Source organism: Phyllopteryx taeniolatus, chromosome 20 (assembly GCF_024500385.1).
Source record: "Phyllopteryx taeniolatus isolate TA_2022b chromosome 20, UOR_Ptae_1.2, whole genome shotgun sequence".
NCBI lineage: Eukaryota > Metazoa > Chordata > Actinopteri > Syngnathiformes > Syngnathidae > Phyllopteryx > Phyllopteryx taeniolatus.
In genome coordinates, this window is record NC_084521.1 from 11,139,421 (window position 1) to 11,158,099 (window position 18,679).

An 18,679-nucleotide genomic window follows, 5' to 3' on the forward strand; every position below is an offset into this window, starting at 1 on the left:
TACTAAGTGTTTATTTTAAGGAGGTGTCTGTTCGAGTGGATGCCTTTATTTGCACGAATGGTTGATGGTTCACAAGCTGCTCTCGGTAAACGGGTCCACTGAGAATGGTTACTTTTATGTTATAATGAGAATGGAACGTGTAACTGCCTCACAATTGCAGTTTCAGAGCATCTATTCAAGCTGAAGCTACAGATATTTTTTGAGAGTATAGGTTATTTTAATAATATTTACCAAAATCTGGACTGATACTTTGACATGTTATGTAATTTGCCTACCACAAAAGTGGGAAGTCGGATATTACAAACCTCTAACTTGGAGATGAGCAATGGAAGTCACAAAGTTTGGGCAAATCGATTGACTTCAGTGAGATGAATACATCTCATGTCGCACAACAATGGTAATGCCAAAAATTAAGATAAAACATCACTGTATACGATACGTATTGTATTGTATTAATTATACATAGTCACATTTTTCAGGAAAAACTACACTCTCACAAAAACTCCTTCTCTCCTTATTCTCAGCCTATTGTTGTTGACACTGCTCACTATGGAATGGAAACACTTAGTTTCCTTCACAGACGAGGGCAGCAGGCAGCTGTGTTCTCCGAATGCGATGACCTGATTGTGGGCGTGTCAAGTTGATGATTTAAAAATTATCAGTTTGAGAGCGCTCGGTATGAGTTTTGTATAAACAATGTCTGTGTTGGTCAGTCAACATCCCCGGTAGAAAGAGGGTCATACCACAACTCTGCCAACTTTCAGTCATTCTCACTGTTGGATCAGCCACACCCTGGAGGACACACTAGGTTGTTTTTTGTTTTTTTGTTTTTGTTTTTTTACGTCACTGCAGACTCTACATTATGGTGACAAGAGGGCACGCATTGAAAGTGTGTTTATGGTAAAGACAGACTGTACTGTAGACATATTATAATTTGTGAGGATCCTACTACTAACTGGCCATGCCATTATGGACACCTGCATGCTCCAAAGAGGTCAAAGATTCCGTTCCATTGCCATTATTACCTCCTCCCAAGCACAGGCCATCGTGGCACAAATTGATTTACAATAATTTTGTACTGTAATGGGTGTTTTTAGGCCATGAAATAAGTGCTTCAAATTAACAGACAAACAGCTTTAACAGACGACCCCTCCCCCTTATTAGTCCGTAAAATAGCGGTTCCACTGTGTACCGATTTCAACGTGACACATCTTAAATCAGAAGTTCACCACTAAACCAGTATTTCCCCTGATAATAACAAGAGAAACCTGCCTGTGGCCACCAACTTGCTTCAAGCATTCAGTGCTTTTCCACATCAATGGAGTCACTTGCACTACATTTGCCATCTGGCTACTGTATTCATCAACCTGAGTCTATAAAATAGAAATTCTAGCCAAATATGCCTCTGTCAACCTTGTGTAATGTGTCTGAGATCACTCAGTCTCCTCTGGCAAGAACGTTGGGACTTATTTAGCGAATAATGATCTATATGATACCGGACAGGGCGAAATCTAGTACTGAGCAAGGAAGAAAAACATTCAGCCAGATTCCTGCCATTTAATATCCCATTAAAGGGTCATTTGGCATGAACCCCTGGCATGTGCGATGGAATTCTACTGTTCCTTGCCTTCAATGAAATTCCCCAAAGGCTTTGGACTGTAGGTGTGTGTTTATACTGGACGTTGTGTGTGCAGCTTGTGAATGGAAGTTGCATGTGTGTGTGTGTGTGTGTGTGTGTATGGGTGTGCGTGTGTCTCTTTGTGTGTGTATGAGTCATTTTAAGCCAGCAGAAGTTTAGTTTTCCATTGGGGTAAATCTACACCCTCCATCTTCTGCCACGTCTGACTGCCCTCTGAAGTCAGAGATAACACTGTGGGCTCACAACACCATTAATGGACGATATTTATTTTTTTTTAGCCAATGGCGTGACGTTTGCCAGGCATGCCACTTCTGCCATGACCAATCACAACTGATCCATCGGCAGGAATTCTTCAAAGGAATGTGCCAAAAGAAACTGATTGTGTTTTTTTCCCCCCCTCTTCTTTTGTGACCCTTACTGACTGAAAATGTAAGACACATTGCAATGGAAAGAGTGTTTATTTATTTAATTCGGGGAACAGACAGAGGAAAAATACAAAACAATGGAACTTCAATGCTGTACAATTTGGAGTTTTACCGAAATGGTCTAGAAAAGTCTAAAGCGATATTTTGATATCTTGGGATATCAAAAGACACAAGGACTCAGTTCAGTGCCTCAAACTCTGCTCATGTGTTTTGCTTTTTCTTTGTCATTTTTGTCTTTTGGGGCATATATTTTTAAAGACTTTTAAACTTGTTTAATTTCTATTCTATTGTGTTGGTAAAAATGGTGCAGTTTTTTAACCCTTGATTATTTAGTATGTTAAAGTGTATTATTTGCATCTGCAGTGTGATTCAACTGAATATTACACTTTTATCATTAGAGTTAAGCTGATTAAAAAGAGTATTATTTTTTTTTATACTTACTTTGACACATTGCACAGGCAGGAATAGTATAATGTTTATTAAAAAGCATGTGCACTGAATGAACTTTTATAATGGCAATAATAAAACTATAAGACAATAGAAGAAGAAGAAAAAGAAGACTTAGACTAAGACTTTAAGACTATGGGAAATGACTAATTACAGGAATATGAGAAACGTGCAGCACACGGAGAAAAGAAATACATGAAAATAACAAAAACCTAAACTTCTTGTTTCATTGACACTTACTACTGACTTGTTAATTCAAAGGAGACATATTGTGCCATTTTTCAAAAGAATTATCCGTTCTCGGGCGTCTTCATAAAAAAACGCTTGCATGAATGATATGCTTTAGTAAAATAGCCCAAGGATCAAGAATAATAGCACTTCTTTTTTACTTTCCTCTCACAGTCTTGTTTTGATTGTTTTGTCATACATATGAGCCACTGCTCATAACACCCCCCTCTAGCGAGGTGAGGGTGGATTTAGGTGTTAGCAGCTAGTTGGGCTCAAGCACCAGATGTTTTGAGTCGAATCTGAATTTTACTTCCAAAGAAAGAAAAAAGCGGGAACAAAATGCACTAGAACCCCCATGAAAACAGTAAAAACATTGATTGTATTCTTTATTGGAGGTGGCACTTCATCACCAGACCGCTGAATTACATTAGTCAAATAGTGTGCAGCTCTGCTTAGCTTTTATAAGTGATAGCGGTTTCCCAAAGTCTGGCAGTTACTTGAAAAACTGGTCGGCTTGTTGACAGACACAGTTTCAGAAATAGGCAGCTCCCTCCAAAAAAATTTCAGGAGACTCAAACATTTGTATACAAGCAATTTAAAGGCAGTTATATATGTGCCATTTAAAATCAAATGTTATGAAACGAGTGATCAGAAGTCACCCTCCCTTAGACAACTTTCCATGTGTACAGTAAAAGCTTTTTCCAGGATTTGTGCCAAGAAAAAGATATCCAATAGGGATCAAGACCAAAATATCACATTCAATATTAATATGAAGTAGAAACATCCACACAGTCTAACGAATTAGTCCTTGAATTGGATTCCTCCATTTAAAATCAAGTCACGCTTTGCCTTTATTCTTACTTTCCTCGCTATTTATCAATCCAAAATACTTCCTACCATTTTTCACAACAAATACACACGCACGCACACACACACACACACACACACACACACCAGAGACAGCTCCATGCTCCCATAATCCGAACCACATTTGTCCATGTGAGGAACTTTGAACAAAACAAGCTGCTAAAGAGCCGCTCGCTGCTGCAGAACGTGTCCGCATTAACCACACACAAAACAAAACCAAAAAAAATACAATTGGAATTTTTAAAAAAGGCTCAGTGTTTGAAGAAGAAGATCCAGTACAGATGTGGCCTTCACAGCTTAGCTGAGCTGCAGCGTTAAAATCTCTTTGGAAATGACTGCGTAGAATGCAACACATTTGACTGTATACTATTATCTATTGCAGTTAATATTTAGTGACTGTTGAGTTCGCATTGTTAACAAGGTGCATTGTTGGATTAGAATAACCTTTTACTGAAACAACACCATCCAACCTATTTTTTACTATACGGCTTCCCTGTCATGGATGAAATAAACATAAATGTTATATTAAACATACATGTTGTTTTTGTAATTTAATATTACACTGTTAGTATCATCTTCTTCCATTTCTTTTTTCATAAATTTTGAGATTAGAAAGTCAAAACACGAATCAAACACGTGGATGGAAGTTATGAATGAAAGGATTATGGCTTTCTTCAGATTTCTTAATTCATTTCTTCAATAAAATAACATAGCAGGCAATTTGAAACTTTATCTTGGGCGGGAGGTTGTTTTTAATTCTGTAGAACAATATTACAACAACATTTTATAGGACACTCATGAAACTACTGGAAGATTCAATATTTCTACTCTTGATATTTAATGGAAGACTTTTGTTTGATCTTTTGTGACTTTTTATAACACTATTACTGCCATTAAATGACTTTCTCTAGTGCTGTTCACGGTTGCAGTGAGCTGGACCTACGGCGACTGATTTTGGATGAAAGTCAGACTATACACTGGACTTTTTGTTGCCAGTCCATCACATGGGAAGAATGTAGTTCTGGATGTCTGAAAGTTAGTTATGGATCCCTGTGCGATTAAAATAGGGATAGATGAATGTTTGATTAATGGTAACACCATTTTTTTCAATGATGATGCCTGTGAATGGTAAACGTTTTAAGGAGAGGAAGTATTGTATGTTCACCTACTCTCTCCACAGGACCTTGTGGAGAGGATCAAAAGCAGGCCAAACAGTAGTTTGAGGGGCGAGCGTGTTCCATACAGCCTTGTTGTGTCTGGCTTGTTAGTGCTTGATCAGAGAAGCTGGCTGGAGGGAATTCCTTGTCTGATGTGAGTGTGTGCTCCAATGTGTGAACATGTGTGCTACTGGGACTCATAAATGCATTAAGAAAACGCATTCCTCGACACAAGCGGCGTATCAAATAAAACAAGGGAGCTGGGATGTGAGTTTGATTAACACGTTTGAGAATAACATAGCAGCTGCAAAAAGTAAAACAAGTGTCCAGATGGAGGGGACACAGAGTGAAAGATGGAGAAAGAATGCAAGAAATGTGGCTCCTTACCAGCGCGATAAACAAAGTTCGCCTCGGCCTCCGAAGAGGTCGGCGAGAGCAGCTCATCGTCATACTCGTTGGAGCTGAAGGAGCCCGAGTGGTTCCTCTTGCGAGCATCAATGACAGCGTTGGCCACCATGACGTGGCGCAGCGAGTCGTTGAGATAGCGGTGCAACAGGCTGCTCTTGTATTTGGGCGGAGACACGTAGTCGTCCGCCAGCGAGGCGGCTTCGGTGGCCGAGCGCAGGCCCGCTCCCATCCCCATGGCCATGCCCATCATGGCGGAGCCTTCCTTTTTAATGACACTCTGGTACATGGGCTTGGTGAGCTCCACGGCGCCACTCTGGGTCCTCTGAGGGTTGTCTCCATCTGATACATTGAAGAATCACGAAAAGATACTTAGGAATCTTCAATTCATGGTCAAGTAATGTACTTGCTATGGACAGTTTTTCAACTATTTATTAATGTGAACTGGATATATAGTGCACACTCACATTATGTACAGCATATCTGCACAATTTTTATGAGATCCAGTATAAGAACTATATCATCAAATCTACTAGATTATTTTGGATTATTTTATATATTTTTTTGGCGGCACGGTGGCCGACTGGTTAGACCCTCAGCCTCACAGTTCTGAGGACCCGGGTTCAATCCCCGGCCCCGCCTGTGTGGAGTTTGCATGTTCTCCCCGTGCCTGCGTGGGTTTTCTCCGGGCACTCCGGTTTCCTCCCACATCCCAAAAACATGCATTAATTGGAGACTCTAAATTGCCCATAGGTGTGACTGTGAGTGTGAATGGTTGTTTGTTTCTCTGTGCCCTGCGATTGGCTGGCAACCAGTTTAGGTTGTACCCCGCCTCCTGCCCGATGACAGCTAGGATAGGCTCCAGCACGCCCGCGACCCTAGTGAGGAGAAGCGGCTCAGAAAATGGATGGATGGATATATTTTTTGCTTGTTTGTTTGTTGTTTTTTCGTCACCGTCCTTCATAACTCCTGCAATTCACTCAGCTATACCAAAGCATGTTTACTGTACATGTTTACATTCTACAGAATGTTGAAAAACAATTGCAACTGCTCATTATTACAATATGGAAGCAATGTCAACAAACAAACTTAAAACTAAAGCAACAACGTTAAATAAGAAATACAAAAATTTAGTCACAATTGTAGACATATATTTAGATTATTACCAAACTGATGAGTCAAAAAATAATATTATTAGGTTTGTCTTTGATGAAGTCACTAGTAATTATTACCATAAATTGTATGTTGTTATTTATGATTTTGAATGCCACTTTTTGTATGCCATCAAGGTGACTACTATGTTATTTTCTAATTTAATTAATTTCATTTCTGTCTTTTTAATGGTTAAAGGCAGTCTGTGTATGGACACTTGTGCAGTGCAGAGCAATGATGAAAAGCTCAATAAAAGTGAACTAATGTTTAATTTCCTTTGGCATTCCACTCAAGAAAATAAAGCAGCTGAGCAAACCATAATAGTTGGGAGAATGTTTCCTATCCATTTTAAGCACATTGCCCCTCTATTTCCGTCTGCAGAAAGCTTGCAGTACTATCCATGGCATTTTGCACTGCTAAGGTAATCAAATTAAATGAGGCCCCTGATGAAAGAAGCAGGGGAAGTAGATAAAAAAAAAAATAACAATGCTCTGGAAAATCAGATATCAGGAGGGAAATCAAGAACTCCACTCTGGATCGTTTTGTAGTTGGGGAAGGTTGGATGTATACTAGCCAAATTATAATTACAGCTCAGGAAGGCACTTGCTGTATGTTAACTGTGCAGTCTCAGCAAAGATTCTCAAAGTCCACCTCCATTCTAAAACCATCCAAACAATGTTGATCTGCCATTATGATCACATGGCCGACATCCAAGTCTGGCACCGCTCAAAATAAACATTCAAACATCTAAAGCATTATCTTTGGGTGCGCAAGAGTAGCTACGAAACAAGCAGGAGGAGTTCACGAAGAAGAATGGTCAACGGGTCAGCGGGGTCGCACCTACTCATATAAATAGCCTCTGAAGCAAAAACATAGACTTTAAAAATAATGGCGGGCCATTCGGTGTATGGGTCAAATGTGGGATAAGGCTGCGGAAAACATCATAACCATAATGTGACAGGGGGAAGAGTACGGGAGATATAGCGAGCCACCGGTGGTACAATGGCATGCGGCGGACACAATGCAAACAACATGCGCACATTCCTTCGCAGCCACACGTTCAGCCGCTGACTCTCAAAAGACGTAATTAAAGATTACTCACACCACAGCGCTCTTCCTCTGCGTTGAATCTCTCACTATGCGAGTATAAACTGTATGTTTTTTGTTTATGTATTTATTCCTCGCGCCATGTTTTCTGTCCTGTCAGTGGCTAGCAAGAGGCAGCATATGTTTGCAGTAAGTACATAGCTGAAAGAAAGTTAGTCATTCCCAATTGCAGACTGGGCGACAGAGGTTGGCTCAGCAGGGTGTCTAAATAACGTCTTACAGCCCGCCAGTCTCAGTGACTCTCAGCTAGGTCACACACTTGCCATACAATACAGTAGATGGTATACAAGGTACTGTACGCCAAACAACTTTCTGTGGTACATTCGCCTCTCGCATGTCCTAAAAATTATTTTACTGTCAGGTTTCAGAGATGTGAGGAAAGCAGCAGGTTCACATCTGGTTCACACTAGCTTAACACGAGCATACTTGATAAATTCGGGACTGGAAACCAAAGCCATATACAGTAGGTGTGCAAACTTGGGAGACCATCAGCCTGAGAGAGAGAGTATTTCCTCTCTTGCAAAGGACCCTCTTAACTGAAACAGTTTGGCAGTCAATCAGCAGTCATTTTTGGACCTTATAGTTTCAAGGAAAATATTGTCCAAAACCTGAACAAGAATCCAGAACAAAAATGAAATCTGGGCAAGAGGTAACCCGAGAGAACAAAGCAGTGCATCCACCCATTTTCAACTGCATATCAACCGGGACTGCTCACTCGTCAACATATAGCTAAACAACCGCTCACACTCGCATTCACACCAATGGGAACTTATGGGAGTCGTCATTTAACTTTTGGAATGTGGGATGAGGAAAATTGATTAACCAAAGAAAACACTCACAAGTTGGAACATCCAAGCTGATAGTTAAAATTCAATCCAAGATCCAAACAAAATGAAATGTCTCCTTGAACTGCTTGTTTAAGTTCAAGAATTGTGCTGTGTGAGATGTTAAACCACTATTTGGTGTAGATTTAGGGACAAAATGGGTGAGTGTCCATGTGCTACCACACAGGAGTTAAAACTGGTTAACTAATAGCAAAAGTTCAACAAGAAAACAAAGATGAACTAAACAAACAAACAAGAAAACAAAGATGAACTGAACTAATTAAATTACATTTGACTTTGAGTTGTTGTTTACTGTCATCCATCTGCCATTGTCTTTATAATTGGATGTTCTTAAATTCATGTTGTCCCATTGTGATTTGCAACGCGACTCACACACTTGGAGTGGAGTGTAAAGTGTGTAGATGGTGCAGTGAAGCGTCGTCGTACCATCTGAGCAGCTGTCATCGCTGCTGACGCTCAGTCTCTCAGCATTGCCTTGAACGTACTTGTTGTAAAGCTTGATCCTGAGCGCCCAGCTCAGGTCGGGCTGCCTCACTGTGTTCTTCAGCCGCCTCCTGGCATTGGCGAACCAATTGGAAACCTGACGGACCAACGAAAAGGAGAGTCCGGAAATACGGCGTTACTGTTTTGACTCTTGAACATCTCTGCATCAACAGTGAAACAAAGACTTTAGAAAAACGTCTGTTCAGACATGACAGACCGAAACAGTCCAGTTACTAAAAGGAATTCCAGACAGTTTCATCTCATATTTTCTGCACCTAACACCTTCCACATGCTGGACAGCCAATAAAAATCATCTATTATTGATAAATGTTGACTTAGATGGATGTCCTCTATCTTTATTCTGGTTTCGCTTGGCCTCTTTTCAATAACACATAGTTCTAACACTGACCTCAAGTCGCAATAAAAAAAAAAAAGACACAAGCCCATTCTTCCTTTTACTGGGAAAGAAGACCATTAGATGTTATACTAGAATAACTGTTCACGCTCAATTGACCTGAAGTGGCTTATGCAGGGGCAGGGACAGAGGCCTTATGTTAGAGTACTTATTTTTGTGCTTGAAGTGTTGTTGTTTCTTATTAACTTAGACATCCTACAACCCTTCGTCAAAAGTCATTTTTGGTCCAATCTTGAACATTTAACTGTAAACTACATGCACATGTAACTCTTCAAACAATAATAAATCAAGTATCTTCATCTGGACTAAACAAAGTTGATTACATTAAAATTCAAAATTCTATTGAAAACAAGCTCATGCATTTGAGAAATGAACGCAGCAAATGTGGAAAGTATTAAATAACCAATCAATTATATAAATTTGCCTTTCAATTCATTTTGAATATTTGCTCTTGTTAATGAATATAATGCATGTGTGCATTAAAAAACATCCCAGCACCCAACATGAAGCAATCCTCCACACTTTATGAAGCATCTTTAGCAAAAGGGGTCATCAAACCCCTCTCCATCGACGAATGTATTTCAATCGGGAACATTTTTCTGTCAGCATCCCTCCAACCCCCGTTGACGCTTTCAAGGTGCATCACAGCATTGTATGCCCCGGGCAGCAACACACCTTTGCAAGCCACTGGGTGAACATGTTCAGAAATGATTCATTTACATAATAACTGGGAAGGCCACAGCGTGCCATTTCTATATTTAATTTTATGTTATTAATAATAATTAATGATATTGATTTATGAGAAAAAAAATTGCTCATGTTAATGGTTTAGCACAATCATTATCAACAATGATTTCACAAGCTAGGAAACAGAAAAATAACAATATGTAACACTTTATTTCTATAAATCTTTAAATGTTTACATTTTCAATTGATCAACTCTACAACCTTCCTAGGAAATCACAATGTCCCATCACTGGTGAGCTTTTTTTAGAACAAGCCCTCAGACTTGGGTGCTTGGGGGCCCGCAGGCACCATGTCGGTGACCCCATGCAGGAAATTATACTTAAAACAGCTCCTCTTACTATACACATCAATTTCACTATTTAATCACTACTCTGCATTAATTATAAATACATAATAAAAAGTAAATACCGCCATATGCTAGATCTACTGTACCAATATACTACACTGCATCACTGGTGGAAGTGCAAAAGGAAAAACTGCAGTAGTTGGAAGAAGGTAGAAATAATATCCACGGGTGTACGAGTGTTATAAAATAAACAGCTCAAGTTGTAAAAACATGTTCTCCTCACGGCCTGTCAGTTCCAAAACTCAAGCTCACGTCCAGCTTTTTCAAGCTGATTAGACGCACACGCACGCTCACACGTGTACTTGACAAAGACAGAAGACCGCAGACCCACCTGGACCAGGGTCATCTGTGAACCCAAGGCCAGCAGGATCTTCTCAGTCTTGGTGGGGTAAGGGTTGTCTCGGTGCTTGTACAGCCACTGCTTGAGCGGTCGCGCCATGTCCTGCAGGGCCTGACGCTTGTGTCGCACTTTGCTGCCTCCGGGACGACCCCTAAAGGGGACAGACGTAGCGCAAGGTCAGACCGCAAAATTCTACATACGGTACATTGTACTGTATTCTATCACTAGACACATTCATTTGGATAATCTTGGCAGTTCCAAGCCCAGAAACAAAGAAGAAAATCTGCCTTCTGTTTTGATTGACACTGTCTGTCAGAAAACAGTCATTTAACGTTTATTTGTGGTCGTAGTTTACAGCGGTGTGGAACTGCACGCCATCATACTGAAGTGTTTATTTTACTATATTTGAGGTTTTCCCAAAAGAGACCTTTCTCAGCAGCACACACGACAATAATATATAGTTAAATTAAGAAAGAACAGATAAAAAATGTAATCAATCTCATTATATTGTAGCAGCTAATGTAGTCTACTGTTTATGTATTAAACCGAGACGTCATAGGACATTCATTTGTATTGTTGATTGTTTTTCCATGAAACCGATCATCTGCTGGGCACATAGCATCACATACATCTTTAAAACGTATTTTTTAGTTTTCCATGTGGCACTTATAGCTAATGTCAAACTCAGCCTGAATTACACACGCAGACTTAACGCTTCAGCTTGATGTAAAAAGTGGTCCAAAGACCATGAAGTGGAATTAGATGTTTATTTATGAAGCAAGTAATGTTTCACAGCTTCCAGGTGGAGCAGTAGGTTGTGTGAAATTGTCAGTCAGGACATATAAAGTAAGCACACTGCAGTATAGGATTGCTGTTTTCTCATTCAAATGCTGCAATTAAGCTGAAGTGAGGCTGCACTGAAAGAAGCAAAAGAATCACTTTGCCACTTTGCATGTTTTACATTACATGTACTCTATGTGTATACAGTGTTTGATGAGAAGTGTCAATGAAATGAAATATGCTGAGATTCAGGGAACACACTTAAAAAGCCAGATTTTCCATGCAGCTACATCAGATATAAAGACTGATATTGTTGTAATTGCACCACCAAAAAGTCCATAAAATGATGAAATACATTATTTTATATTCCAACAACAGTTTGGTGTTTCTGATGCTCTCAAGCAGATTTATGTGAGAGCCTCCCTCTCACCTGTACCGTACAGAACTTTGGGATTTCACAAACCTGTAGATGTCAGTATGGTGCAGCACTCCGCTCCTTCCTTTAGCTCCCTGAAGAGCTCACACACTGCACATGTAATATTTTAGTCTAAACCTCAGCCTGATGGTTTGGTGTTCTACAAATATTTTCCTTGTAATCTAGATTGGAATGAACATCTTAAAAGTACATTTTACTCCCTGTTCTGAACATTGGGTTTAAACAACGGCCCTGCTCACTCACACAGTCACATGCCAACTTCACATATCTGAGTAGATGATACACTTAAAGAGACACCTGACAGGCACATAAACTCATAATATCCTCTATTTTACTGAAGGTTCCCTAAGGTTACTGCTCCCCTTCTATCTTGTTTGCTAAATTAAGAAAAACAAAACATCAAGCAATCTTTTCTTACACCTGTTCCCTGTCACACACAAAAAAATAAATAAAATACTTGGACAACTAACACATGGCCCTTGTGTGATGGACTAGACCACACAGAAAGTTGAAGGGCAAATGTATTTATTGGAAGCAGATGGCGAACTGTAAGAGACAGCTACTGAATAAAACCGACCTAGTTATTACACCCCAATTAACTATATGAACAACACCAGACTTTTGTAAAAATAAATAAATAAATGAATATATATATATATATATATATATATATATATATATTCACCCACTAGTCAATAAACTATGATACATTGTGCGTATAATAAAAAATGAGCTTTTAACCCAGAAATAAGTTACTTAACAGCATGACCTCTCTTGTGGACAAACTGGATTCACGCCTAATTGCGCACAAACACAGACAATGCCTTATTCTGTTACGATTTCAAAGATAGGCCTGATGCTAATATAATCAGATCATATAGAGTGTTTCAAAATACATTATGTCTGATCTGAGCTTGATTTGCCCGTCTTGTCACAATTTTGCGGACAGGTTAAATGCCAATGACATCGGTAATTGCTGTGCGCTAACTTTGGCTGAAATGACAAGTGCAAGTGCTTTTCATCCACACAAACCACCGTCTGGTTGAATCACCTACCCGTTGCGTCTGTGTCTGATGGCCTGGTTGTCCATGATGGCCTGCTTGCTGGACAGGAGGTCCGGGTGTTGTCCGTCCATGACTTCCAAGTAATTTCTGCTGCTCATCTCCACCTCGTTGGCCTTCTCCTCAAACAGAACCTGTCCGCTCAGCTTGTTAAACACGATGGCGTTCATCTTCGGCCAGGTAGTCCCCGAGTTGCGTAAAAATGAAAATATCCCCTCGGGCGCGTCACAGTACGCAAGTGTCTCTCCTGTGAAGGACATGAGCGTGTTTAGCAATGGTGAACTTGAAAAAACAAAGATTTGGAGTACTGCTGGGTATAAATGTTTTATAGAATCTCGCACATCATGTGCTCTATATGTGTTTAGTTATCACAGCTCTTTGATAAAGATTTGTTTTGAGGATAAACATTTACATTCCAGCTTTGTTTATATAACACTATGAATTAAACAGGAACATCATGCTACTGTCAATGAAATTAGATTTGTAACTTTTTTTTTTTTTTTACCCTTACCAAACATTTAATTAACTTTAAAAAGAACAATGTCATAACAACTGATAAATCATCGAGCCAAAACAAGTGCATGTGCCAAATATTGCAATAGAATCCTATGTATTTAGCGTACTGCAGTTCATGCAACGTGGATTAATTGCAGATTTTGAATTTTGACAAACAGCACTGTAGGCTGCAGTCTTTTATTCGCATATTTTACCATAAATTAATAAATTAACATTATTGCACTTGTCCCACGCACCTAATTTGCAGCGCAGTCAAATGGATGGATAAAGAATATATGAATTCTACATAACAATTAATTTCTCAGGTGCAGCATGGATGTTTGGATATTAATATAAGTAATAAGTAATTATCTCTGAATCCCACGCAGATGCCTATACCAAGTTTTCCTGCGCTACATCCCAAATTTGAGGCGATAAAAGGGAACCTTTGCATGCATCGCTAACGGGTTTGCCAATTTTGCATGCTTCGGTTACCTGTCCCGGGCTCTTCCTGAGTCAGTCCGCGCTGTCGAGCAATAATCCCGTCTCCTCTGGCCCATTCCCCGCTCACATGTTCCTCTCTGGAGGTCTTGTGCCCAAACTCGCGGAGCTCCGGCTCCTCTGCAGCTTTATCCGGCGACCTGCGCCGCTCCGCCCGGGACTCTGAATATGTCACCCTGCTCATGTTTCCTCGCACACAAGCCGAGCCTGCGAACATACTGTGGATGGCTTAGGCCGGTTCATGGGCAGGGCCGGCGGGCGGGGAGGCTCAGGAGGCGGGGGCGAGGCACCGTGCCGCTGCAGAAACTTCAACCATGACCACTTCATCTGGTTGAAATACATTTGACTCAGACAATATTAGTTACCCTTGCATGATATACATATAGATATACATATTACATTCTTAAAAAAAATAAATGGGGGAAATTATTGGCTGCTTCACAATTAATGAAGCTTGGGGTTTGAATCTTGCCAACCTACCTGTGTGTACTTTGGTTTGGATTTCACTGAATAGTGCATGTGTATCTAATGTTATGGAAGCACGGAGCAAAGTTTAAGTGAAGAGTACATGCAAAGTATTTGTCGTGTACAGGTAGCACACCTGACTTTCACAAGATCCATGGGAAAATGTGGGTGGCCATCGTTGTCTACAATGGTACATGCACGTGGTTCTCAGAGTCTTGCCCCCTCGCCTTTAGTGTGCAAGTGCATGCACGCCACACTTCGGGGACAAGAGTGAGATGTATGTCTGTCTTGGGGGCCAATAAATAAATAAGTCAGTAAGTGTGGAGTGCTTGCGTATGACTCCTGAGGCACGCCACTTGACAATAACCATTTGTCCCACTGTCATCGCTAAGCCCCTGCTTTAATAATAATAATAACCATGCTGCTTACTTACTTTGGGTGTACAAAAGGAGTAGGAATAGGAGGAGCAGTGGACGCTTTCTTGATATTTCACAAGACCCGTACAATTAGCATGTGCAGCACTAACTTTCTTCATGGCCAGTGGGACCTTCTATGGTGATGAAAACATGCAACTGTTGTTAGTGTAAGCTCTATTTTCCATTATAGACAGCCCATTAAAGCAAATAGGGTGGATTGTGAGTAAGGTTATGTAGTCTATATAATATTACAAATAAAATACACCCAAACATCAAATCCTGATCAGGATCAGCCGGTTCTAGCCATGCATACTTGAGGGGGCAGGCAGAAATGTTAAGAGGGCATCATGTGACAGCATCATATTTATTATACTGCTAACTTAGCAATCACTACTTGTCAACTTTCACGACTTAACGTCATATAAAACACTTTAAAACATTCAGGTATAGCAGATAATGGCTATTGTTAACAGGGCACTTGCATACGTGTACTTATGTCACTACTTGTCACTAAGTTTTGCTCCTCCAGCCACAGTGAATTTACCACCCATGCACGAATCATGTGAACAGGGCTGCATGAATAACAATACACAAATAAACATGAAACAAACAAAAACAAAAATTGCTTAAGTTACCCAAACTTAATACATTAAGACTTTATAGAGCACTCATGACAATACAGTAATTGCAAATTTAGAATTTCAACTCCAGACTGTTTTTGGAGCACATACTGTAAATGACCATTTTACTTTTTAAGAAACTTTTCAAGTAGAAAATCGCGTTCAACAAAGTGACCACACATGTTTTATTGGCAGTTAGTGGGGAAAACAAAAACAAAGAAACATGAACATCATAATCATTATAACATCATCATAACAAAGCAAATCAGCCTTTTCAGCAGCCTGAACCACTTTGATTACATCAGCTTGGCAACTTGAGAAACCCTGATATCCAATAGCTCGGTAATCTTCTACTGATGGGCACAATCACCATAAAGGTAAGGATGCTCCTCTCCAGAAACCCCTAATAGACCTTACCAGGGAAGCTTAGGTGTGTGATCCCTCTGTAGTTGGAACAGACACCCTTCTTAAAAAAAGGGACCATAACCCCAGTCTGCCAATCCAGAGGCACAGTCCCCAATGTCCACACCAATTTGCAGGGGCATGTCAACCAAGACAGCCCTACAACATCCAGAGCCTTGAGGAATTGAGGGCAGATCACATGCAACCCCGGAGCTCGGCCACTGAAGAGCTTTTGGATGACCTCAGCGATAAAGCAGAGTCCAACCCAGCCTCTGGACTCTGCTTCCTCATTGGTACGTATGTCGTATAAACTGAGGAGGACTTCGAAGTATTCTCACCGCTTGAAAATGGTGTCCAAGCGTAAGTCAGCTGGGCTTGTCTCAAGATTCCCGCGATCTTAAACTGGATAAGTAGTGCAGAGAATGGATGGGTGGATGGTATTTATGATTCCTTGAGACAAAGTGATGAGAGTGCATGAAAATTGTCATCAGGAGTCTAAAACTCAACACATTGTTTAACTGTAATCAGAAAGTAAGTAAACTACGCTGTTCCAAAATGCCCTCAAATGAAACCATTACTCGGTATTTTAATGAGTGAGCTGGAGCCTTTCCCAGCTGACTTGAGCGAAAGGCGGGTTATATCCTGGACTAGTTGCCAGCCAATCACAGGGGACATAATGACAACCATTCACACTCACATTCACACCTACAGACAATTTAGAGCAAACCTGGCCCATACACAGACCAGCCCTCGCAGTCTTTATGAAGTCCAAACACAAATTAAACTATGCAATTTAAAAATATATATTTTTAATATTAATGATCATTTATAATTATGTTTAACATTTTTATTACCTAATTATAACAACGTATATTCACAAGTAGAAGCTTAGTGAAACAATACAAATTAATGGCTTAGATACATCAAATTAATATGAAACACGTTTGAGGTTAGCATGATGGCGTGGCCCTTGACAACTGTACCACCAGTTTCAAGAAAATTAATTGCCCGCCCCTGTTTTAGAGTCCTCAGTTAACCTAAGAACATGTTTTTTGAATGTAGGAAGACGCCGGGGCACCTGGAGAAAACCAATGCAAGCACCGAGAGAACATACAAACTCCCAGACACCCCCATCCTCAGAAATAGGAGGTAGCTGTGCTAACTTTGCATAGAGGAAAGATGTTGGTCTTCACTACTGTGTCGTCTACAAATGCACAACATTTGAGTGAAATCCAAATAAAATTGTGACCTATGTTCTGCTCACTAACAATTGTCCAATATAATTCTATGTTGATAGTTGTTTGGTTGTTTGCTGTTTGGAAAAGATGTCTGAAAATTATGCATTACTACTTGCACTAGCTTTGAAATGACGGCGACGGATTGCGGATTGGGGGTGGTTGTTGGTGGCGTTGGGCTCGAAACAGGATGTGATTGTCTGTAGGAAGCACACATGATGACCAGCTGTCAAACCACAAACTCTAATTGCATAACACAAGTTGTTTAGAAGTAGTGAGCAAAACGATAAAGAATAGCACACCTTTAACCTTTCAATTTATAGCTACCACTGCTGTTTGGATCGGATCTCCTTTGAAATTTATTGGGTTGTTGTTACAACTCTGAACAATAATCCCTCAAATTAGGAGAAGACCTCACTAAAAAGAAATGAAAATACGCACTAATTTGACCTTTGACTGTGGCCATCCTGAGTAGGCTATCATTCAAACTCAGCAGGGCATTTACTTTGATTAAAATCACCCTACAACACTATGACCCCTTGTACCCGAGATTTCTGTTGCTTGTTTAAAATCGTCATCGTCACGCCATTCTGAGGCTGAATAACATGAAACATATTGTTTTTCTGTCCCAAAGCAAAAATTGCTATCAAACATAAGACTGGCGTTTTTCCTGCAACATAAATTATTCCATCAGGATCAAACCAAACACTATGCATGCTGTAACATTCCAAAAAACGTGGATTCTGGCTGTTTATAACCACGCGGGTGCTGATTACATCTGATCAACCCTCTCATTGACTTCCATTATAAGACCTGTCACGTAATGTGCTCATGAGTCATAAGCTCCGAGGTCCTCAGCTGTGTGTTCCGTTGGGGTTTATCCTAGGTAGTGATTCTAAGGAGGTGACTAAGCAGCAGGACTCATAAGAAGAGTTAGGGATCTGTGTAATTATTGTTTATTTGTGCTTATTTTCATTTAACGGGGGAAGTTAACTTTTACAAACAGCTTATGCAAACATGTTCTCTACTGAGTCGTCAAGTGGTGCAATCACTGTAATTAAGGTCAGAGAGGGTTTATTTTCTCAAGTTTGGTGGGCTTTCCCTCTCACCTGACGTGAACTTGTGTTACCTGCCACAACCATCCCTGGAGAGGATTCATTGAGATTTTATAGCAACCTTTCTTTAACGAAGACATGTGCTCCAAATGCTCTTCTTTGGCCTCTGTGTTAGACTTTGTGTTTGTAACTTAGCTGTAAACCAGAGGTGAAACATCATGAACACCAAAACATCAAAAGTGTAAAACCCCTTAAATAATGTGTAATGTGAATTTAGAGAAAGCTCCGATATCAAGATCGGTTGGAAAATGGCAGTCACTTAAAAGAAGCAACAAATGCTGTCTGTCCCATCCAGAACAAGCCAAATAAGATTAGTAAAACATGATGTACTACATGCACGATTGTGGCAATTAATGAGAGGTTTAATAGAAGCAGAGAGTACATACAGTACAGTACAGGCGACCCAGGGGAATTGCTTTGGGTCCTGAGCTGAAGGGTGCCCCGAGAGACAGCTGTCATTGGCACCAAATGAATGAGAAAACAGTGGCGCTCTGGATGACATGTCGGAAATCCCCTGCACAAGGCCCTTACTAGCCGATGCTGGCTGGTG

At 40.3% G+C, this 18,679-nt stretch overlaps 1 protein-coding gene across 2 annotated transcripts in view; it reads right to left on the reverse strand.

Moving 5' to 3' along the window:
* The window catches only part of mkxa (mohawk homeobox a), a 31,679-nt gene that overhangs the window by 10,154 nt on the left and 2,846 nt on the right, over window positions 1-18,679 (reverse strand). Inside the window, exons 2-6 of one of the 2 annotated variants that reach the window (XM_061758339.1) lie at window positions 13,871-14,083; window positions 12,875-13,127; window positions 10,595-10,754; window positions 8,699-8,852; window positions 5,151-5,510 (exon numbers count right to left, since the gene is read on the reverse strand). In XM_061758339.1, coding sequence (XP_061614323.1) covers window positions 5,151-5,510; window positions 8,699-8,852; window positions 10,595-10,754; window positions 12,875-13,127; window positions 13,871-14,083 — 1,140 coding nt within the window. Of the gene's footprint in view, window positions 1-5,150; window positions 5,511-8,698; window positions 8,853-10,594; window positions 10,755-12,874; window positions 13,128-13,870; window positions 14,095-18,679 lie in introns of both variants that reach the window. The other variant, XM_061758340.1, reaches the window with a different exon arrangement.